The 20,610-nt window shown below is 37.3% G+C and overlaps 3 protein-coding genes across 6 annotated transcripts in view; 1 reads left to right on the plus strand and 2 right to left on the minus strand.

Moving 5' to 3' along the window:
- synprb (synaptoporin b) overlaps positions 1-20,610 on the plus strand; it is a 223,836-nt gene that overhangs the window by 74,753 nt on the left and 128,473 nt on the right. The window lies entirely within an intron of this gene.
- Positions 655-4,620, minus strand: cisha (cytokine inducible SH2-containing protein a). The gene is made up of 3 exons (XM_079884118.1): positions 4,000-4,620; positions 3,234-3,391; positions 655-1,741 (listed from the first exon to the last, which is right to left on the minus strand). Exons 1-3 carry the CDS (start codon positions 4,017-4,019, stop codon positions 1,251-1,253), a joined length of 669 nt encoding a protein of 222 aa, XP_079740244.1. The 5' UTR covers positions 4,020-4,620; the 3' UTR covers positions 655-1,250.
- On the minus strand, positions 5,338-20,333 carry twf2 (twinfilin actin binding protein 2). Of its 4 annotated transcripts, none has more exons than XM_079884113.1 (9): positions 19,887-20,125; positions 13,697-13,875; positions 12,827-12,922; positions 12,059-12,163; positions 11,885-11,899; positions 11,262-11,387; positions 11,020-11,170; positions 10,794-10,915; positions 5,338-6,721 (listed from the first exon to the last, which is right to left on the minus strand). In XM_079884113.1, the coding sequence occupies exons 1-9, from the start codon at positions 19,981-19,983 to the stop codon at positions 6,554-6,556; spliced, it is 1,059 nt and encodes a 352-aa protein (XP_079740239.1). In that variant the 5' UTR covers positions 19,984-20,125; the 3' UTR covers positions 5,338-6,553. The 4 variants fall into 4 exon arrangements, with proteins under 4 accessions (XP_079740239.1, XP_079740238.1, XP_079740241.1 ...); XM_079884112.1 differs by lacking the exon at positions 19,887-20,125 and adding an exon at positions 18,714-18,840 and having other exon boundaries at positions 13,697-13,870; XM_079884115.1 differs by lacking the exon at positions 11,885-11,899 and having other exon boundaries at positions 19,887-20,333.

Below are 20,610 nucleotides of genomic sequence, written 5' to 3' on the forward strand. Positions count from 1 at the left end.
TCTGCCTCGCTTTCTGGGAAATACTAATCAGGGTGTGCAGAATGATTCACTATGAAGAAAATAGAATGAGGAAACAATGCTTTTTTGTTCGCAGACATCTTTCATTTCTCATTCTTCATGTTTTGTTCCTCTTTTCCATCTCATAGAATTCATTTCAGCACGCCTCAAAATTGTAGGCATTTAAAATAATAATGTAGAATTAGACTACAATGTAAATACTGAAATTTTCATCTTTTCTTTGACATTGTTTAGCTGTGAAACCTATATGGCCGGCGATCAGGACACATTCAGAATGCCATCTAATAATCTTGTATAACACATTTTGTCCTGAAATTAACTAAATTGCACAGCAATTTAATGCACATTTGTTCATCCAATAATCCTATTATTCTGAGATTACAGTTCTGAGTGACCTTGTTTGATAGTCTTACTGGAAAGCCAGTACTTAGAAGAGGAGTGAGTCAGATTGTTTGATTCTGTGTATCACGTGTTTCATTCTGTGAAAAAGGTCCAATTTATTCTCTCTCCAAGTTAATCAGCACCTGCCCTCATCATTTTAGTTTTTTTCTCCATGCCATGCATTTTACATGATTATACTCTTCTATAAATAATTCTTATAATTATTCTCAGAAGTGGCAAATGACACAAAGTGTTGGATAAAACAGTATGACATCAAGTAAATTTGATTGTCACTTTTATTATAAAATGAAAGGATCTTTCATCCATAAATACATACAAACTCCACATTGAGCGCATAGAAAAAAATATGTAAATCTTGATTAAAATAGTAAAAAAAAAAGAAAAAAAAATTCACTGCATTACACTTTCAAGAAAAGAAACTATTCCAGTCAAGGCAGCGCAGTGACTAAGCTCGGGCGCTGAAGACCAAGCCACGTATGTGCTTCTTGTGAGTTTCAGACAAGCTGTGTGATCTCATTTCAAACCATTTTTGAAAAGGGTCATGTGACCTGTACAAAAGTTTAACGACATTATTTCAAGCCTGTGGTTTAACCTGTCACACTTTTAACAGTATGACATGAAGGTTGAGTCACGACTTGCGTCTCATTGAGTCAATTCAAAACAAAGTATCTATCTATTTAGATAGACTTGCTGACCATCAAAAACTTGCTCCAGAAACAAGAGTCAACACTTCTTTTTTGACCCCAAACCTCTCGTTGGGGCTGTGCATTCCTTCAAAACATCAGCATCCAACCTCGTGATTGGCCGTGGTGTGCGATTCCATGGTGACCTCAGAGCTGGAAAGGGTAATCCTTAAGATATTGAAGTACCGGTCTGGGTAGAGGCAGGTGCTCTGTGCAAGTTGTGTTTTTGTTGATTACCAAGCGAGTGAGATGTTGCAAAGAAGGAAAGGCTTGAGGACGATGGATGGGCTTTTTGAGTTTTAGCAACATCGCACATTCCTTGGGTGTTAAGGAAGTAATGTGATCAGACTCCTCAGTCTTTTCCCCCTCCTCTTTGTTCCTGGAGCCCACGTAGTGCTGCAGGAGGCTGGGGACGTCAGGGAAGGACTGCAGGCGAGATCTGACCGGGGAACTGGAGTCCAGATGGAAATGTCCATGACTGTACTCGATCCGTACGTTCGTGGGCCCACGGCTGGTTTTAACAGACAGTGTCAACATATAGAGAGGGTGGCTGCTGTCCCGTATCAGGAAAGTACCCTCCGATGCCTCCTGTAAGACAGAGTGGGCCTCACTGGCAGAGATGGCACCCCAGTACCAACCTGGAAAAAAGAACGGGATAATTGAAATTAGTTATTACTGGAGACTTTTATGGATATTGATATAGAAATAATAATAGTTATTATTATTACCCACCCCCACCCCCCACCATTCATTCTAGAACAGCGTTTCCCAACCTGTGGTTCGCGACCAGAGGGGTCGCCAGGCTTACTCTTGTTTTAGCTATGAAATGGTTAACAGTTTGGCTTGTGGTTAGTATTACAATTTAGTATTTTATTTTTAATCATCATTAAAATTATTTGATTGCTAGGATATTAACTATTTAACACTGTCCAGTATTAAGCGAAAAGTAAGCAACAGCACGCAGCGTTGGTTTCGTTTTGTTTGAAAAAATGGCGGAAAGAAGTGAGAGGTTTTACAGACGAGTGCTGAGGGAAATTATATAAATTGAAGTATGAATTAATTCTATGAATGTATCTCTGAAGGGAACTGACGGTCATGAGAAATGTTTTGATGGTAATGTAACAGTAGTGTTTATAAGCATAGCTGCTTTCTTTACAGAGGTTACCGTGGTTACCGTAGCTTTATTTCTGCTGTTCCATAAGCGCCACCTACTGACTGAAAGTGGATTTACATTTTCATTCAGCCTGTCTGTCGTTTTTTGTTTGTGAAACTCAGACCACATTTTTATGCTGCTGTAAACTTTAACCAGTTAATGGAACATAAGCTAATGTACATTCTAAAAATCTAAATTCAGATAATAAAGAATCTTTAAAAAAAAACTATAATCATTTTGACCCGTTCTGTTTCATTAAAATGCTTTAAAGGCTTGAATATTAGGCTTATCATTTTATAAAACATTTTGGTCAATACTTTAATTGAACAGTTCGTACATGTTAGTAGATAACATTATGTTGCAAGTCAAATCCGGACGTCTGCTGTTGTTGAATTTATTTAAAAATAAACTGATTTTGTAATCCCTGTCATTAAACAAAATGTGTGTCTGCAGGCGTGAAGGGGGTGGCTGGGCCGTTAAGGATTTTGAATGTTAAAATAGGGGTCTCCAGGAAAAAAGGTTGGGAACCACTGTCCTAGAAAATGGGTGCTTTTAGAGACGTTTTTTTTAAAGCGTTTTTTTTAAGCATATCCAACTTCTCATTGCTGTATATACACATTTTGATAATTATGTTTTCAGAAAGGTCAATTTTGATAGCTAAAAAATTACCTTTCTAAAAGCAGTGTGTATGTATGTATATGTATATGTATGTATGTATGTATGTATGTATGTGTGTGTATATATATATATATATATATATATATATATATATATATATATATATATGTGTGTGTGTGTGTGTGTGTGTGTGTGTGTGTGTGTGTGTACTTGAGAGTAGACACATTGTGCATACTGGAAAAGGCACCAGTTTTACAGAATGACCCTTGAATAATTATTTATTATTTGTGGATTTATGAATGAATTCTACTTGCCAAAAATAATCATAATAACATAGATGTATTTTTTTTTTGTCTTACCTGAGGCATCCAGATAGCAGAAATTTTCAGAGATAACTTTTAAATCTTTGCTAGGGTCCCATGAGGTAATGGCCGAGTGAATGCGGCGAGGAGAAGAGAAAGTCACCACCGGAAACCTGACCGTCGGATCGGAGGTATCAGTCAAATGAGCTCTTGGGCTGGAAAAAAAAAAATGATAAAACAAAACTATTTTAAGGACTTCAAAGTTTACAATCCTTTCAAAAAGAAGGCACGTATTATTTTATTAATAATATTTGTTTACTGACTTATTACCATCTATTCAAATGTGCACAGTAATACACATTTTCAGAAATTGCTAATTTAATTAAGCTTTTTCATTTCGTTCAATTTAATGTTAATTCTGAGCCATGAGTTTCAACAGTTTCAATTCACAGGAGCATAATGAAAAATCATGTGAGAGACACAAATACTGAAAAAAAATCCCTGTTACCGTATATAGGTCTTTTATTAATGCCACATATTACTATATTGTATATTACTATCAACAAAAATATATTAATTATTACAGACAGCTTTAAATATCAGATGAATGTAACCTCCCTGAAGTGTTTCACTATTTTTAATGCAATAAACAATGTATATGTACTATTTTACATATAATCAGATAATTGCTTAATAATTTAGGAGTCCTTTCACAGGATGCTTAGCGCATCCTCAAGAATGTGTTGTATTTAGTTAACGAACTAGATAGTATGTTATCCATTTTGTTGTGATATTTAAAGAAAGATGAGCCGCTAAAACTCACCCTTGAACGCAGAGAATCATTGTGAAGATGTCCGGTTAACGTTAGATATCTGCCAGATTCCTTAAAGTTTCTTTGTTCCTGAGGTTTTACTCGGGCTGGCAAAATAATATGTTCTTTCTTGAGCGATGACAAACAGCTCAGTAAAATGATATCTGTCGAACTGGAAGGTTGTTGAAGAGCAAGAGGGTCAGGATTCTGTCATATAAGTGCGCGACTCGTCTACGGATTTGTTTAAACTACGCGAGTAGATCGACGGACATGGTTCTCGAAAACGAGCGGCGTTTCTGTTCAGCTCGAGCCCTAAAACTGAGCAAGAAGCGCTGCACTGCAGGGCTTGGCTTGTTCAGTTCGTCTGACTTCCCAGAACTGGTTTTCTCAGAATCCCCCCGTGTTTAGCGCCTCTGACGCCATCGGCAAGTACAGCTCTGTGAAACCCACATAATCAATCCCCTCTTCTTCCTCATTCAAGCATACAGCAGTCTCGTGAGTAATGAAATAACACTGGAACTATTCATTTGGGAGTTTTATTATGATGGTGGTCGGTAATTGCTTCCTGATGTTTGTGATTGACGTTCGAGGATAAAACCGGCGTTTCTCCTGAAATCGCATGTCTTGCGTTCCAAGAACTTTCCAGGAAAACTGAGCGCCTGCCCTGAGTTAAGCCAATCAGGTTCCTCCCATTCGCCGAGGCCCCGCCCCCTCTAGCGGTCACCGAATTAACCATTTGTTTACTGCTGAAATGAGTTTCTGGGGAAAAAGACACACCCGCTTTTTATCTCGAGGAAGATAATTTCTTTTAAATGTGAAATTTCAACTTTTGATTAGGCCCGTGCATTAAAACATTGTGAAATTGTGTCCTAATGCATCTTAGCGATTGATATATTCTAGTATTTTTTTTATTTATTTACAGAACAACAGTATACAGAAATGTACTGAAAATATTAATCAAAAACTATAGTCATATAAATATTACAAGTCTTTTTTTTCTGCTTTTTTTTTATTGACAATCCAAACAAGTGATGTAGTCCTTGATCTCCTGGAGAAAGTGAACGAAATTTGGCTTGGACCCTGATCATTTCTTCTTATGTATGTATGTATGTATGTATGTATGTCTGTGGAACTTCCTCAAAATTGATATTTTAGTAGCCACTTGATTTATTAGCGTTTCTAACAGAGTCTATTCTAAACGCTTATTTTTTACTGCCATCTAGAGGCTATCAGGTGTAAATTGCAGTATTTTTGCAGGGATGCCCTCTTTTTCTTCTGTGATTTTACATTCATTACATTCATAATTTGTGAATAGATCTTGATTTACCAAATAATAATTACCACCAAACACTCAGTGAAAGTTTTTATTTATTTATGCAACAATATGTTCATAAACAATGCAAGAGAGGGCTGTAGATTTTCATTTACTGTTAATTACAATTAATTGTTATTACGTACGATTATCTTGTGTATGACCTTTCTCTCTAATCACTGACAGACAAAAAAAGGGGAGAAATAAATATAAATGATCCATGTCAACATAGTCCGGGGCAACCATCAATAACATACATGAAACAAATTAAAACATGTTTTTGTTTAGATATAGCTTTACCTTGGTTCTGCTAACCATGATGATTTTAAACATTTCACTAGCTGAACTATTCACTCAATTAGACAATCATATTTTCAATACTGAATTTTTTTTTGATATTTGACATACAAAAATATTTCATTTGGAATTGTTCTAATTACTAATAGAAGCTTATACACAAAGTATGTGTTTCACAGTAAATACTATGGGGCCATGTAAATCAAAGAATGGAGTTATGAGACATGTTTGTGTATTGTAAGAAAAAAATGAAGACACCCAACTGCAACTATAAAAACACATAAAAGGTTATCATCATATAAAATTTTTAAATATTAATCCTAAAATGAATTTGAATCAAGTCTAAACCTCCATACATATCTGTTACTTAACTGTAACTTGATTGGTTCTCACGCAGCCAAGTATAGCATTTTGTCTGCATGTCACATTTGGCTGTGGTGAGTACGTGTATATATGAGTGTGCCTTTGAAATCGCTGTAGGTTCTTGCTCTTGTGACTATTTCAGGTTTTTTTTTTTAAAGCTTCTTGGACAAAACTTCTTTTCAAGACTTTAAAAAAACACTTTTAAAATAAGAGCGATCTACCATATTTCACAATAAACACTTTTAATATGCTTAAAATTTTGTTGAGTTGAGTTGAGTGTGAATGCATGTACGAGATTATGTAACAAAAATATGCTCAGAAAATTTACTGAGATAAAATTAATTCCTGAGTTTTTCTCTTAAATATATGCACATTAACACACCAAATGAATACGCATCTGATAACACTGAGTAAATACAAGCCAAAGAAAGTAAGAAAGTTTTTAACAACAACTGAGCACAGAATCCCAATTTTTCCTTTACTATACCTGCAGGATGAACAAATTAGCCTGAAAACAGGTGGAAATAGGGAACTGTGGAAAATTTAGGGTACAACCGAAGTTCATTTATCTCTCCCTCTCACTTTCTGTCCTTCCTAGCGGTTGCCACCATTCTCTCCACCTCCCTTTATTAGACGTTTGTTTCCCCTCTTCCCAGCAGGGCCACGAGGTTTGGCGAATGCTTGCTTGTGGGCTTGCTGCTTAGGATGGACCTCATCATACAGATATTCCTCTGTCAGCTCCTCTCCACTATCTATCTCCAACTAAATGAACATAGACACATTTACAAGAACACACACACACAAAAAAAATCAGAATATATTGTCAGTGTAACTGTATATAAATTGTCTCTTATTTGTTAAAGTCAACATGAAAAGACATTCACAGTGCATTTTTGTCCATATTAGGGCTTTTCACACTTTGAAATGGTAAACCCTGGGTAAGAAAAGAGTGAAACAGTCACTTCTTAACACCAACTGTTGTATTTTCTGTCACCATTTAAAGGGATAGTTCACTTTGAAATTAAATTTTGGTATGTTTTAGCTTACCTCAAGGGCATCCAAGATGTAGGTGTCTTTTTTTCCGCAGTAGTTTCAATTTTGATATTTTTAGGTCAAACCGTTCTTGTCTGACAGTCATTTCATGCAGGTCTATGGTCACCACCTCAAAGAGCATGCACAGAGTCCAAATTAAACAATTCCCCATCGTAAGTACACATTGATGCCTTAAGACACGAAACGAGCGGTTTGTGTGAGAAAACAAACAGTATTTATATCGTTTTTACCTCTTGTAACACAGCCACGTCCAAGTGATCTGAGGGGGCGCACGCATCCTGCTGTGTGACGTGTGCGCAGACTGGTGCATAGATATATACACTAGATGTCGCCTTGGCTACGGCATTCGTTAAGAACTGCCGTAGCCAAGGCGACATCTAGTGTATATATCTATGCACCAGTCTGCATAGAGATCACTTGGACGTGGCTGTGTTACAAGAGGTAAAAACGATATAAATACTGTTTGTTTTCTCACACAAACCGCTCGTTTCGTATCTTAAGGCATCAATGTGTACTTACGATGGGGAATTGTTTAATTTGGACGATGGGGAATTGTTTTAATTTCGACTCTGTGCTTGCTCTTTGAGGTGGTGACCATAGACCTGCATTAAATGACTGACAGACAAGAACGGTTTGACCTAAAAATATCAAAATTGAAACTACTGCGGAAAAAAAGACACCTACATCTTGGATGCCCTTGAGGTAAGCTAAAACATACCAAAATTTAATTTCAAAGTGAACTATCCCTTTAACACCCCCAGGAGAATGGGTAGGAATTCAGGGGAATCCACCAGGGAGAGGCTGTTGTGAGGAGCATCAGGTCCGAGAACCAGGTCCAGGTGGGCCATTAAGTCGCAACCATCAAGACCTGCTCCTCATCCTCCCTGACCTTGCACAGTGTCAGTGCGAGCAGGTTAACTGGGGAAAACACGTATTTGCATAGATCTCAGGGCTAGCTGTGTGCCAGTGCATCCATGCAGAGGGTCCCCCTAGGGGTGTGCGATAATATCGTAATTGTTGTTTTAACGATGTGCGATTTGACATTTTCGAGCATATCCTATCCCTCACTCACACCCAGAGAGTGCATGCATACTCTACGTGTAGTCTTGTAGATTAGACTAGTGCAGGTGCGCATTTAGAGTGCACGCTTTTACTGTGTGATTTAGTCTTTATTTATATCATTTAGTAAGAAATATCACAAGAGTGCAGTTTTTCTCCAAATATCAGCATGATAACAAATGTGACATTGATACAAGTTTATCAATATCACATGATTTAGATACAATTATACAAGTTTAATAAACAAGAAGTTAATATTAAGTGATTTACATTTTAGACACCATATTGTCTGTTTTTGCTCTATTTCGCCAACGAAAATAGTTCAAAACAAAGCCACACATGGCGGTGTTTCCTTACTGAGTGAATCAGCTTTTTGAATGAATCAGTTGATTCGCTCATTAACAGTGACTTGCTGCCACCTACTGGCGGTTTCAATTACACATTTAAAGTATCTTTTCTTGCTTTAAATAATTTTAAATATCAATATTCAATATTGCAAAGCTGAATTTTGTTGATACTGATTTCATTTGATTGGTAACACAGCCCTATAGTGTTTTATTTTTATACCTGAATTTGATTAAATTTATGAAATTGACACAAAAGATGATGCATGCATATAATTAGGTTTAAAAAATGGCTTTATAACGGTAAGAATGCCCATATAAGGTAAAAATCAATTGAAACATTGGGAAAAATCATTTCTGTCACTGCTGTGAACTGACCACCACACAGAGTATGAAGAATATCAAAAACTTTAAGAGTCGGCTGTCCACGACAGTCCTAAACCTGCCAAAGTACCAACACAATAAACACACTCAGCAACATACCGTCTAATAATCATTATCGAGAAAATCCCAGAAAATATCGAGATATAATTTTTTGTCAATATCGCACACCCCTAAGTCCCCCCAGTCAGGGAGTAAAACAGCTGGCAATGGGAGGACTCTGAAGAGGCGAACAGGTCTACATGCATGTCTCCGAAACGTCTACAAATCAGCTGGACCACCTGGGGGTAGTAAGAGCGGAGGAAGCAGCGAAGCGGCTTCTGGCAGTAGAGGTGCCTTCCAAGACTTTGAGACCTCCTCATACACCTTCGGGAAGAAAGGAACCGGGGTAGGACGATGCCGTGCAGCTCGCCTCGTCCCGATAGACCAATTGTCCAACTGCATACGTTCGAGACAGTGTGGAGGGTTCCACTCGAGCCCTACACTCGTTACGACCCAGTAGTCAACTTAGTAGTCATTCCCAGTGGACTTAAGCCCGCTCTCTGATGCTTCTATTGACATCCGGACCTCCACGAGAGCTCCAAATGAGATGCTGGGTCCCCCATGAGAAGGACCCACAGCCTAACCAGGAACCTCCACAACCTTCAATGTGTGTGAGGAGTGGGAGGCCCGTGGGGATTGGCCCGGCGGGAGAGCTCCCACTATAACCCTCCGATCACCGAATTGTATTAACCGAAGGTATTAACCGAATTGGTCCTCTGCGGTGCAGAGAAACCAGACCGGGGAATAACATAGGGCACTCCACCGTTTTCAAGGTATTGGAGTCTCAATCTCATCATCGCGATGGTCATGTTCAGTGGGAACATGAGTCATCAACAGACACTGCCTCAGCGTGCTTACGGCCCAGACACGTTAGGCAGTGATCGTGGCTGTCAGACAGGGCCAGGAAATGGCCGCATCCAGAGACACACGGGTGAAATGCCATTTTTAAAAAGACGCATTTTTAAAAACATCACCTGTGCTTGCTCTTTTCGGGAAACTGCTCTTTTGTTTGTTGAAGCACCCAGGGGTGTGATCGCTGCACTTAACTGTACACATACTCTTCCTGCGAAAACACACCGCTGAATGCTCCATCTCTCCAACTCAGAACGTCTCCTCTTTGTCAGCTCGAAGGCAGATTGGCAGAGCACTGAAGATCAACCGCTCCGCTCTGAAGCAAAAAGCTAAATGAGTGAGTTGCAGGCGAGCTTATATACCCATAAGTCCAGGGGAGGGGCTTGCCATGCAAATCTCACTCACCAATGCTTATTGGCTAGTTTTCTTACCACTTGAAGTTGATTGGGTGTGAGATCCCACAACGTAAGCACAGAATCACAATTTTTCCTTTACTATACCTGCAGGATGAACAAATTAGCCTGAAAACAGGTGGAAATAGGGAACTGTGGAAAATTAGGGTACAACTGAAGTTCATTTATCTCTCCCTCTCACTTTCTGTCCATCCTAGCAGTCGCCACCATTCTCTTCACCTCCCTTTATTAGACGTTTGTTTCCCCTCTTCCCAGCAGGGCCAAAAGGTTTGGCGAAACTACCACTAAAACCCTCAGATCACCCTGAGTATTAACCGAATTGGTCCTCTGAGGTGCAGAGAAATCAGACCGGGGAATAACATAGGGCACTCCACCATTTTCAAGGTATTGGAGTCTCGATCTCATCATCACAACGGTCAGTTTGTCAACGTAATGCCGAAAGTGACTGACTGATATGGAACCATATTCATGGTTCATTCATTCAACCATATTGTGCTGAAGCACAACCAAACAATGTTCTTCTGCAAAATGCATGCAGTTTTGTCTAACAACCACTACAGGGACAATAATTACAAAGTGTACCTTTCATTGCATGTTTACTTTAAACAAAGTTTTGGGATTTTAAATCTGGGAGAAATCGGGAGAAAAACCATAATGAACATGTGAGAAGTGTGATAGAGTGTGTTTTACCTTTTTAGCCACTTCTAGGTGGAAGTCCCTCTCTACTCCTTCCAGAAGTCGACTCTTACAGCTGGAATACAGCATCCTTTCCTTGATGCTGCAGCTGTATCCTGGCATGGAGTATATGAACACTATGGAGAGTGATAGAGGAAGACATGTGAAAAGATTTACATAACTGTAACACAAATTGATATAGATGAGATACTTATAAGGAATGGTGGACGGAGTGACTAACCCACAGACTCGAGGTAGTCTCCTTCATGTGAATGTTTGTAGAGAAAGAAGTGGTATCTGGGTGTATCCAGGGGGATCCGGCAGGGTAGATCACGGATGTCTGTCGGGCTGGTGTGCACTAGTTCAATTGTTTCCTTCTCTGTATCTAACTTCTAAATAGAAACCAAAAAATTCTAGTTAGTTTGGTAAGAATGTATCTGGTAAGAACACACTGAAGTATAAATGTGTATGTCTGTGTCGTACTAGTTGAATGTAGTTAATGCGTCTCTCTGCGAGCTGCTGTAGAGCACGTTTGGCCTCGGCCTGTAACGGGAAGGCAAGACCCTGTAGAGTCTGATGTTTGGGGTCAACAGTGATCTCAGTTTTCACCTGAAGACACAAACACAACCAATTTTTTATTCCAGCACTGTAAATTATGACCTAAAAAGTTCCTGTCAATCTATTAAAAACATTTTCCCAAACAATTCCTATGAGCTTTAAAAAAAAAAAAAAAAAAAAAAGGTTTATATATATATATATATACATATATATATATATATATATATATATATATATATATATATATATATATATATATATATATATATATATATATATCTTAATGGTATATATATATATATATATATATATATATATATATCTTAATGGTCGTAAAAAAAACTTTTTTTTGGCAGATTATATTCTTACGGCACATGTACTGTATGTTGCAAATCAAAAAGATGAAAAAGTCTTTCTGTTGTTAATATAATGATTAATTGAAGTATTTGAGGTTTGTCCTTTAATTAAAGTTGAAAGGACACTGTAATCAGCATACAATTTGCATACATACACAGTAATGTGTTTTACACAATACCCACAGTACTCACCTGTTTAACTCTGCACTGCAAACGTAAAGATTGAACATAGAATATATTAAACAACGAACTGAAGTAAAAAACAAATATAAGAAGAAATATAAAACAAAGAGCTGAAGTAATTCATGGATGTATACTATAATTATGCTGTTAGATGGATGTCTGCACTCCGCAGTCGTTTCTCACCTCTGTGATTCTGATTCGCTGTAGCTCCTGCTCGGCTGCAGTCAGGGGTGCTGGTGCAGAACATGAAGTCACATGTCGCAGGTAGCCCTGAAAACAAACGTCCTCCTGGTGATGGAAAAAAAAAAAAAAAAAATTTACTCACAAATTGTATGTGTATTTATTGAGCCATTATTATAATGTGGTTCATTATTAATTGATCAAAAATCAAATAAATGTAATTGAATTAATTGTAGATTAATTCCCAGACAACCTGAAGTAGTCATTTCAATATGTCAAATTTAGAAATAGACTTCCTCCCATAAAACTTTGTTGTTGTTTGTTCAATATTTTACTCTATGTGTATGTAGAGTATATATTTAGTCCTCTCTGTGTTGACCATGACTGGTAAGCATTTCCAAGAACACTGCCAACAGCCACAGGTTGTCCAGTTTCTAAATTAAGGAACATGGTGGTCCACTCTGCAAACTTTTTCAACTGTAAATAATACAGCTTCAGGGTATTTGACTGACAGCTGAAGACACATGACAGGTTGGCCATTTATCAGCAGATCCCTCATTATAACTTTATAACTATTCACATAGGCAAAATTGTTTGAACAAATTAATTGTGGTCCATATATAAAATTGGTGGAAGTGAAAATAATAATAAAAATTTATCAAAAAGATAGATAAAGCTCGCTTTGTGAATATAGAGAGTATAGAGAAAACCATTTACCAGTTGTACTACTACCAACATTATTATTCTTGATATTCCAGTGTATACTAGTACCTCAACTGTGCCGAACATTTCATCTTTGACGTGTCCACCGCCAAACTCTTTCTTAACTGTGGCACGAGTGGCAGCATACAGCATCTTATGTCTGACCTGTAGCAAAAGCAAATGCTCACTTTATGAAATAAATAAACAGTAACAAAATAAATCCTCACAGCTCTAACCACAATGAAGCGTACCCTATTACAATGAATTCGATTTTTACATTTTCTACAAAAAAATAAAAAAATCTTGCAAATCTATGCTTCTAAGTGTTTTAAATATATTTATGCAGTTGATAGCGTTTTGTGGATGCTACATTCTTATAAAAAAAGGTTCTGTATAAAACATTAAAGGGTTCCTTTCAGGCATTTCATATATATATAACCTTTTAGGGGTTCCCATCATTTTATGGATTTAGTTTTAATTCACTTAGTTTTAATTTGTTTTTTATTTGTATGGGCCTCATTTATAAAACATGCGCATGTACAGATTTGATCATAGAGTGTGCGTACGCTTAAACCCGCGCTGGTTTAAAAAACCTGTCAGTCTTTGACGTGAAAATATTCTTAGCGCCGCGTCAGGTTCTAAGCAGCCGTACGCACTTTTTCCTTGTGGCTTCACACTTGCAAATTGTGTTTCACATCTGGATGAGAGGCATATGCACGTTTTTGTGTGAGCATATTCGTTTTTTATGTGTAGGCTATGATTGTTTTCTCTGAATCACACGTACACACATTTGAGAAAGGATCTTAGATCAATGTACAGTTTCTAAGCAACATTTTATAAATGAGGCCCAAGAACATGTTTCTATATGAACAGCTGCATAAGCTGTTCCTGCTAATCAGGTCAAGCTTTACATCTTCATGTCTGGATGTTAAAACCTACAGGAGACTGGTCTGGTGACCAGGAGATGAAGAGCCACTCATAGCCTTGAGCGTTCTTAGAGTCCAACCGGTATAAAATGTAGCAGGGCTCGAGAGGGTCCAGCAGGGGGAGCAGGAAGTGGTCATAGTCTTTGTCCCAGGTCTGGCGTGGCTCTCTATATGCCCCCAGCACCAGCTGCTCTGAAACACACATAAAAAAGCTTTCTCATTACAAACCTGGTGCAACCAACATTGCACACAACAATTCCAAAAACCTGTTGCGTAATGCGTAATTTGATGTTGCATCAAATAGATCAATCTAAATGTGTTTACAAGGCTAGCCTTGGGTAATGGCCTACTGCTGATAACAAATAAGGGGAAATATTATCCATTATCTACAACCTGCTATAAAAAGCGCATGACACACCTTGTATCTTACACCCAATATAGCACATGATGCTTAGTTCACCTAGAGACACATACACAATAATACACATCAGTTTAATCTTCAGTTATATAGCCTGGTGTATTAAACAATCCAGTACTGGGAAATGTCTAATATCACAATCTATTCTTGTCAATAATGAACTGATAATCATATCATATTTAATGAACTGAACCATATTTAGTGTATCTTTGTTTACACTTTGTTTTTGATCAAATTGGTTTATGGTATAATGGAGACTTTGATACTGCTGGTGTTTTATAATATAATATAATATAATATAATATAATATAATATAATATAATATAATAAAAATGACTTGAAAAAATGATATGAAATAGTTCCACCGAGAATGATACCAATCAGATGTGATTTTTAAGGGCCTTTCGCTATGAAAACAGTTCTTAGAAGCAATTCATCCCCATTTGAAAAGAAGTGGTCATATTTATGAGACTTTTGGCTTTATAAATTCTCTGTTATGTACAGTGTTCTGTATAATGCAGACCATTGTAACACTTGTAAGATATAGGTTTTCAAACAAGACTCCATTAAGAGTCCACTGGTAAGAATTTCCAATATAACAAATGATTAGATCTTTCTATAATTTCCTTTTTTCTCGTGACTGCATTCATCAGCCAGTTAAGCAACACAAAAATGCATGCCCATTGCCCACATGAAAAACAGGACAGCATGTATCACTTAATGTTACAGATGAGATGTCACACCTGATCCTACTGTTTCTCCATTGTCTCAGTTTACAAACTTTACACTGATCACATCACACTCAAGCGCACGTAATTTGCTTCCTGAAGAGTGCGACCAGAACACCCTCTGTACTGTGCACTGGTAGGCTTCATCTTTTCTAATGGGTCCTCTTTATGATTCATTGAGAATAGTGCACTGCGCCGGTGCACGTCCTCCAGAGCCCCACCCTCTGCTTTCAGGCGTCAACACTCAGATTAACAGCTATGGTTCTCAGTACGCATCGCTTATCACATCAATAATCTACTTACTAGTACATCTGTTCACTTCCCTCCCTGCTGTCCTCAGATTTTCTTTGTACACAGACGTAAAAATGCTGTTTTTGTTTAAAACGTAATGATTATATTTAAATTTTAAATGAAGAATATAAGTATATTTTACTTATATTTTAGTTTTTTTTTTTATTATAAAAAAATGATTCAATTTTCCTGGACATAAAACATATACAGTCAGTCATGTTATGTTAACAGATGACAGTTCACTCCAAAATCAGAAGACAAAAATATAATATTATATTTGACAATATAGATAGATACATAGATAGACAGACAGATAGATAGATAGATAGATAGATAGATAGATAGATAGATAGATAGATAGATAGATAGATAGATAGATAGATAGATAGATAGATAGATAGATAGATAGATCTGGAGAACATAAGATACTAAAAACATTTAAATAGTTTTAAGTACTTTAGTTTAGGGTCTGATTCTCACTATTAACTCTTTCCTCGTCATTGACAGAAATTTCCGTCATTTGTGAGAAAACGCTTCCCTGCCATGTTTTAATCCAATGGCCTTGGCCGTGATTGCACTCGTCTAACCTGTTATAGCAAGAATGTTGTTTCATTCAGTCTTATACAGCAGTCCAAACAACAGCTTTGTCAATAGTGGATTAAAGCATCTAAAGGTCGGGCAGAGTGAGTGAAAGATTTTGCACCAAACTGAAATAAACCATTAATGAGCACAACGTCAAAACAGCTAGTGCGTCAATAACCACATCTAATGCAAACATCATCCACCCACATACACGTCTGGTCCGAATGACCTTGGAGGGGGATTTCCTGATGGTCTTTTGCAGCAGCTGCTATTCTGAGGTTGCACACATTCCAGCTATTAGCACAGACACATACTTTCCATCAGCCTTTTACTCACCCCTAAAAAACACACGGACAGAAAGCTGTTTGCACACACATATGTGCCAATTTGAAAAGATAAACATCTGTCTACCTCCCTGAGTTCTGTCATACAAATACATTCATTCCAAAGAATATCACACATAAACACAATCCGGCTAAATAACTGAGTGTCTGAACCGTATGTCGGCACACTGCCCAGAAAGCAATGGCTTCATGTTTTTCTATCACCATGAACACTGACTAGCACCTGACCATGTGGTCTGATCTACCCACCAATAAGGGTTGGGATACACATGTGACTTGGTCACCAGAAAGATCCAAAACTGTGTTGACCTGTTTTATGTTTCCTGAAATATCATCTCTGTGAGATCAAAGGCAGCCTGTGAACCCAAAACAACCCGATCTATTCAGATCCAGACGTCTTCATACATCCCAGGCGTCAAACAGACAGTAGTCTATCCACCTGTGACAGCCATTAGATGTCGGAATGGCTGGAGCTGTCTAAAATGGCCACACAGTCTACCTGATTAGAAATCTTATCTCATTTCACCATCTAGGTTAACTATAGACCTGATATAGTCTGGCTATGTGTAACCCACTTCAAGCCAAAGTAACCTTGAATTTGGTTACATGTCGTTTTTGCCAAAATAACTTGCAAGATGTATGATATTCCATCATGTAAGCAAAGTAAACAGTGATTACAAGGTGTTTGCTTTCATTTCTTCACTCATTTCCTATTGATGACTAGTCTATTCTTGGGCTATGATTAGACGTCTATAAAATGTTCACTGACAGACTAAATTTTGCCTTGAACGTCTGGGCTGTGCTTGGCAATGCAAAATTGCTTGCTGGGTAGCAACCATCATCTTTGGATGCACAAAACTGTCCTGCATTATTGAATTGTTTCATTTAAACTGTTAGGTTAGTATCACTAACAGTTTCAAGCTAATGTAAACTCAAAGGTAAAATCTCCAAATAATTAGCTTCTAGAAATGTACACTCTTCTAAAGTTTGGGGTCAGTAAGATTTTTTAATGTTTTTGCAAGAAGTCTCTTCTGTTCACCAACACTGTAAAAAAATTGTAACCCTCCCAAATCAAAAATTTCAAGTGACCGATAACATCTAAATTTTTCAATTGGCCCAAGTGAAAATCTGTAAATTTAATTTTATAATTTACAGAATTTCACTTGGGCCAATTGAAAAATTTAGATGTTATCGGTCGCTTGAAATTTTTGATTTGGGAGGGTTAGAAATTTTTTACAGTGAATGCTGCATTTATTTGATCAAAAATACAGTAAAAATAGTAATATTGTGAAATATGGTAACACTTTACAATAAGGTTTCATTTGTTAACATTAGTTGACTACAATAGTTAACATGAACTAAAAATGAACAATACTTCTGGAGCATTTATTAATCTTAGTTCATATTAATTTCAACATTTAGATCCAAAGTTCTATCTGTTAATATTAGTTAATGCATTGTGAACTAATAGGAACATGAATATGAAGTTGAACCCTTATCCGGACCACACCTGACCACACGTGACCACAATCGCTCTTGGTTGGTCGTAACCCCAGTGACAGGTAGGTTTAGGGGCGGGGTTGGGGTAGGTCATCACATGTGGTCCGGATAACCGTATAGTACCCATTTTATTAACTAACATTAAGAAAGGTTCATAAATGGCATAACAATACATTGTTATTGTTAGTTTATGTTATTTAATGCATTAGTTTAACAAAATGCGTTAACAAATGCGACCTTATTGTAAAGTGTTACCAGAAATATTATTAGGCTACCATTTAAAATAAGTGTTTTCTATTCTTAATATATAAAAAAAATAATATATATATATATATATATATATATATATATATATATATATATATATATATATATATATATATGAAGAGTTCAGATGCAAAAGCCTCTAAGTGCCATCTGAAATGTTCTTCTAGAATGATAATTTTTATCAAGCTTGTATATTTTAGTTCAGTAATTTCACTTAAATGGCAATGAAAATTACCTATGAATTGTCATTTAAGTGAAATTACTGAACTTAAATATACAAGCTTGATAAAAATGATCATTCTAGAAGAACATTTCAGATGGCACTTAGAGGTCTTCATATATATATATATATAAACTAAAACTAGCCTCATTTAGGCTGAATTTTGTTGCTCAGCTTTTAACTCCAGTCTTCAGTGTCACATGATCTTTCAGAAATCATTCTAAAATGCTGACTTGTTGTTCAAGAAATTTTCATTTTTATTATCAATGTTGAAAACAGTTGTGCTGCTTAGTATATTTGAGAAAATCGTGATAAGTTTTTTTCAGGATTTTTTTTATGAATAGAACGTTAGCATAGCCTATATTTGAAATGGAAATCTTCTGTAACATTATATTGTCTTTACTGTCACTTTTGATCAGTTTAATGCGTCCTTTTCTTTCCTTGAAAAAATTATAATGCTGACCTCAAACTTTTGAACGGAGTAGCCTAATACTGCACTATTACTATTCGCTCGGAGCTACGTGTGTGTGAGTAGGCCTACTACGTGCATTAACACGTCATGTCAGGCAATGGCAGAGTGACTTCACTCAAATTTGATAGTGTTTTGCCCTTTCTTTCCCAGCAACTGGATCTTGTCATCTGATAGTGACTAGTGAGCTAACATTTCAACAGTAGCCTACCTGACACTCGGCCTCGTACGCAAACGCACGCTCACACACAAGCGCTTTTATTGCAACAGAGAACCGTTTATCGTTCCATGACCTCTGCACAGTTAATCCCTCAAGAACCATTCCGTTTCCACGTCAAATGACGTCATATGACGCGTCATCCGACCTACTATCAACATGTGAATGCAGAATCAACATACATTGTGAAATGTGTTTTGGTCCTATTTCCTCATGTCAGCTGATACCTAGGCGGTAAAACAACTCACAAACTCACCTAATAAAAACACAACAAATGATTAATAAATATCACATTCAAATTGTAAAATTACCCATTTATGATAAATACTTTAAACTCCAAGTCAGTGGATAGACTACATCAGTAAATATCAGTAAAGTTGCCTATTTATTGGCAGAAGCAGCCTAAAGTCATCATTTTAGTTTACCATTAATTAATTTAATGGTCCAAGCATATTTCTATTTTAACAGCCTAATTGTTGCTGAAGTACAGATTTTAGTTGGATCATAGGCTACATGGGAAAATACTGTTACATATTTACACAGTTTTGATAGATGACCCACATAGATGATAGAGATTTTAATCCTGTATGGCTCTTGAACATTTAGGAAGTGAAAATTAAGGCCATTAAATGAGAGAATATTGATCTTCCACTAACAAAAGGTATTAAAAAGTACAATGGTACAACCACGATTTTTGGGCTATAGGAGCCATACTAGAAATATTTAATGTAGGCTATTTGTTGAAGTCAACCTTGGACTAGGCTACTATGTAAAAGCCATGGTGCATTAATATGGTGGTAATCATTCAGAACCACAGTATTACCCTCTGACACCCTCAGTGTACCATGATACAATACCGTGTTAGTGTGTTAACAGAATATGAATACTGAAAGTTTTATCTCACTGATTGCCAATATTTTCTAGGCCTCGTTAAGATTAAGATGGTTAAGATTCATTAAGAGTTGATCTACAAGCAGGTAGGACTCTTTTAAATCTATCAATTAAAATAGTGAACTTGATTTATTGGTCAACAAGTGTGCACAAGCATTACTGCTGGATTTTTGTTTTGTTCGACTCCTCAAGATACCAAAATTGGCACCTTCACCTTTCTGATTCATTAAATTCCCTTTGAACTGAGTGAACCCCTGAGACGTCCTTCTCACTCACCGTCTCTGATCAACACCTGGATGAGGCGGCCGGTTCCACTTCGTGCCCGGGACAGGAACTCCCTCAGCTCCTCTGTAACCACCAGAACCAGAAACATGGCGGGTCAGTGTGGTGCCCTAATTCCTACCCGCCAAGGATCCTTCTGAAGTTGGATGAAGCTGGACGCACAGGTCGGGTCACCTGGAAGATCTTCTTTTTACAAGCTATCTTCAAGCGATGGTCAATGCCAGATTTGTGCGTTAACCTATCAGAAACTAAACTATATGCAAGCAGCAGTATATGATGTAAGAGTTTGGTGTTTGAGAGACTGTCTGCTATCCAAGTGAGAGGGCATGTGAGAGCAGTAAATGAGTGAGAGAAGGCTCCTGTAACTAGGACAGGATCGTGTGTGCTTGCAGAAGGAACCCGATCCCTCTTGCCCCAAATTTAGCAGGCACACTGTCTGGCCTCGGGTAACAGCCTGACCATCCCCCAGCACAGCCCCGGGGCCAGTTGTTTAAATCCTCTGATTTGGATTTGAAAATAATGTATTAAGGATCAATTCATTCACTAAAGCCACAACTAGACTCATTTCAAATCTCGTAGCACCCTCTATTGGACAGGTAAGGAACTGCATAACTGAATGAGTTACTTTGTTGTGGCGTCATTGGTCAGCATCTTCGCACCATAACGACAATTTCGCACACTCATTCATGGAGAGACTTTGTTTCTAATATTTACCAGG

This window comes from Squalius cephalus (assembly GCF_949319135.1).
Source record: "Squalius cephalus genome assembly, chromosome: 10".
Taxonomy (NCBI): domain Eukaryota; kingdom Metazoa; phylum Chordata; class Actinopteri; order Cypriniformes; family Leuciscidae; genus Squalius; species Squalius cephalus.

Excerpts from the sequence above, each read along its gene's own strand:
- cisha (XM_079884118.1), bottom strand. The coding sequence starts at position 4,019 with ATGATTCTCTGCGTTCAAGG. Across the intron at positions 3,392-3,999 it reads ATGATTCTCTGCGTTCAAGG|CCCAAGAGCTCATTTGACTG; the intron begins GTGAGTTTTAGC and ends TTTTTTTTCCAG. Across the intron at positions 1,742-3,233 it reads CTGCTATCTGGATGCCTCAG|GTTGGTACTGGGGTGCCATC; the intron begins GTAAGACAAAAA and ends TCTTTTTTCCAG.
- twf2 (XM_079884112.1), bottom strand. The coding sequence starts at position 18,824 with ATGGTTCTTGAGGGATTAACTGTGCAGAGGTCATGGAACGATAAACGG. Across the intron at positions 11,171-11,261 it reads GCATTAACTACATTCAACTA|AAGTTAGATACAGAGAAGGA; the intron begins GTACGACACAGA and ends GTTTCTATTTAG. Across the intron at positions 6,722-10,793 it reads ACCTAGAAGTGGCTAAAAAG|TTGGAGATAGATAGTGGAGA; the intron begins GTAAAACACACT and ends ATGTTCATTTAG.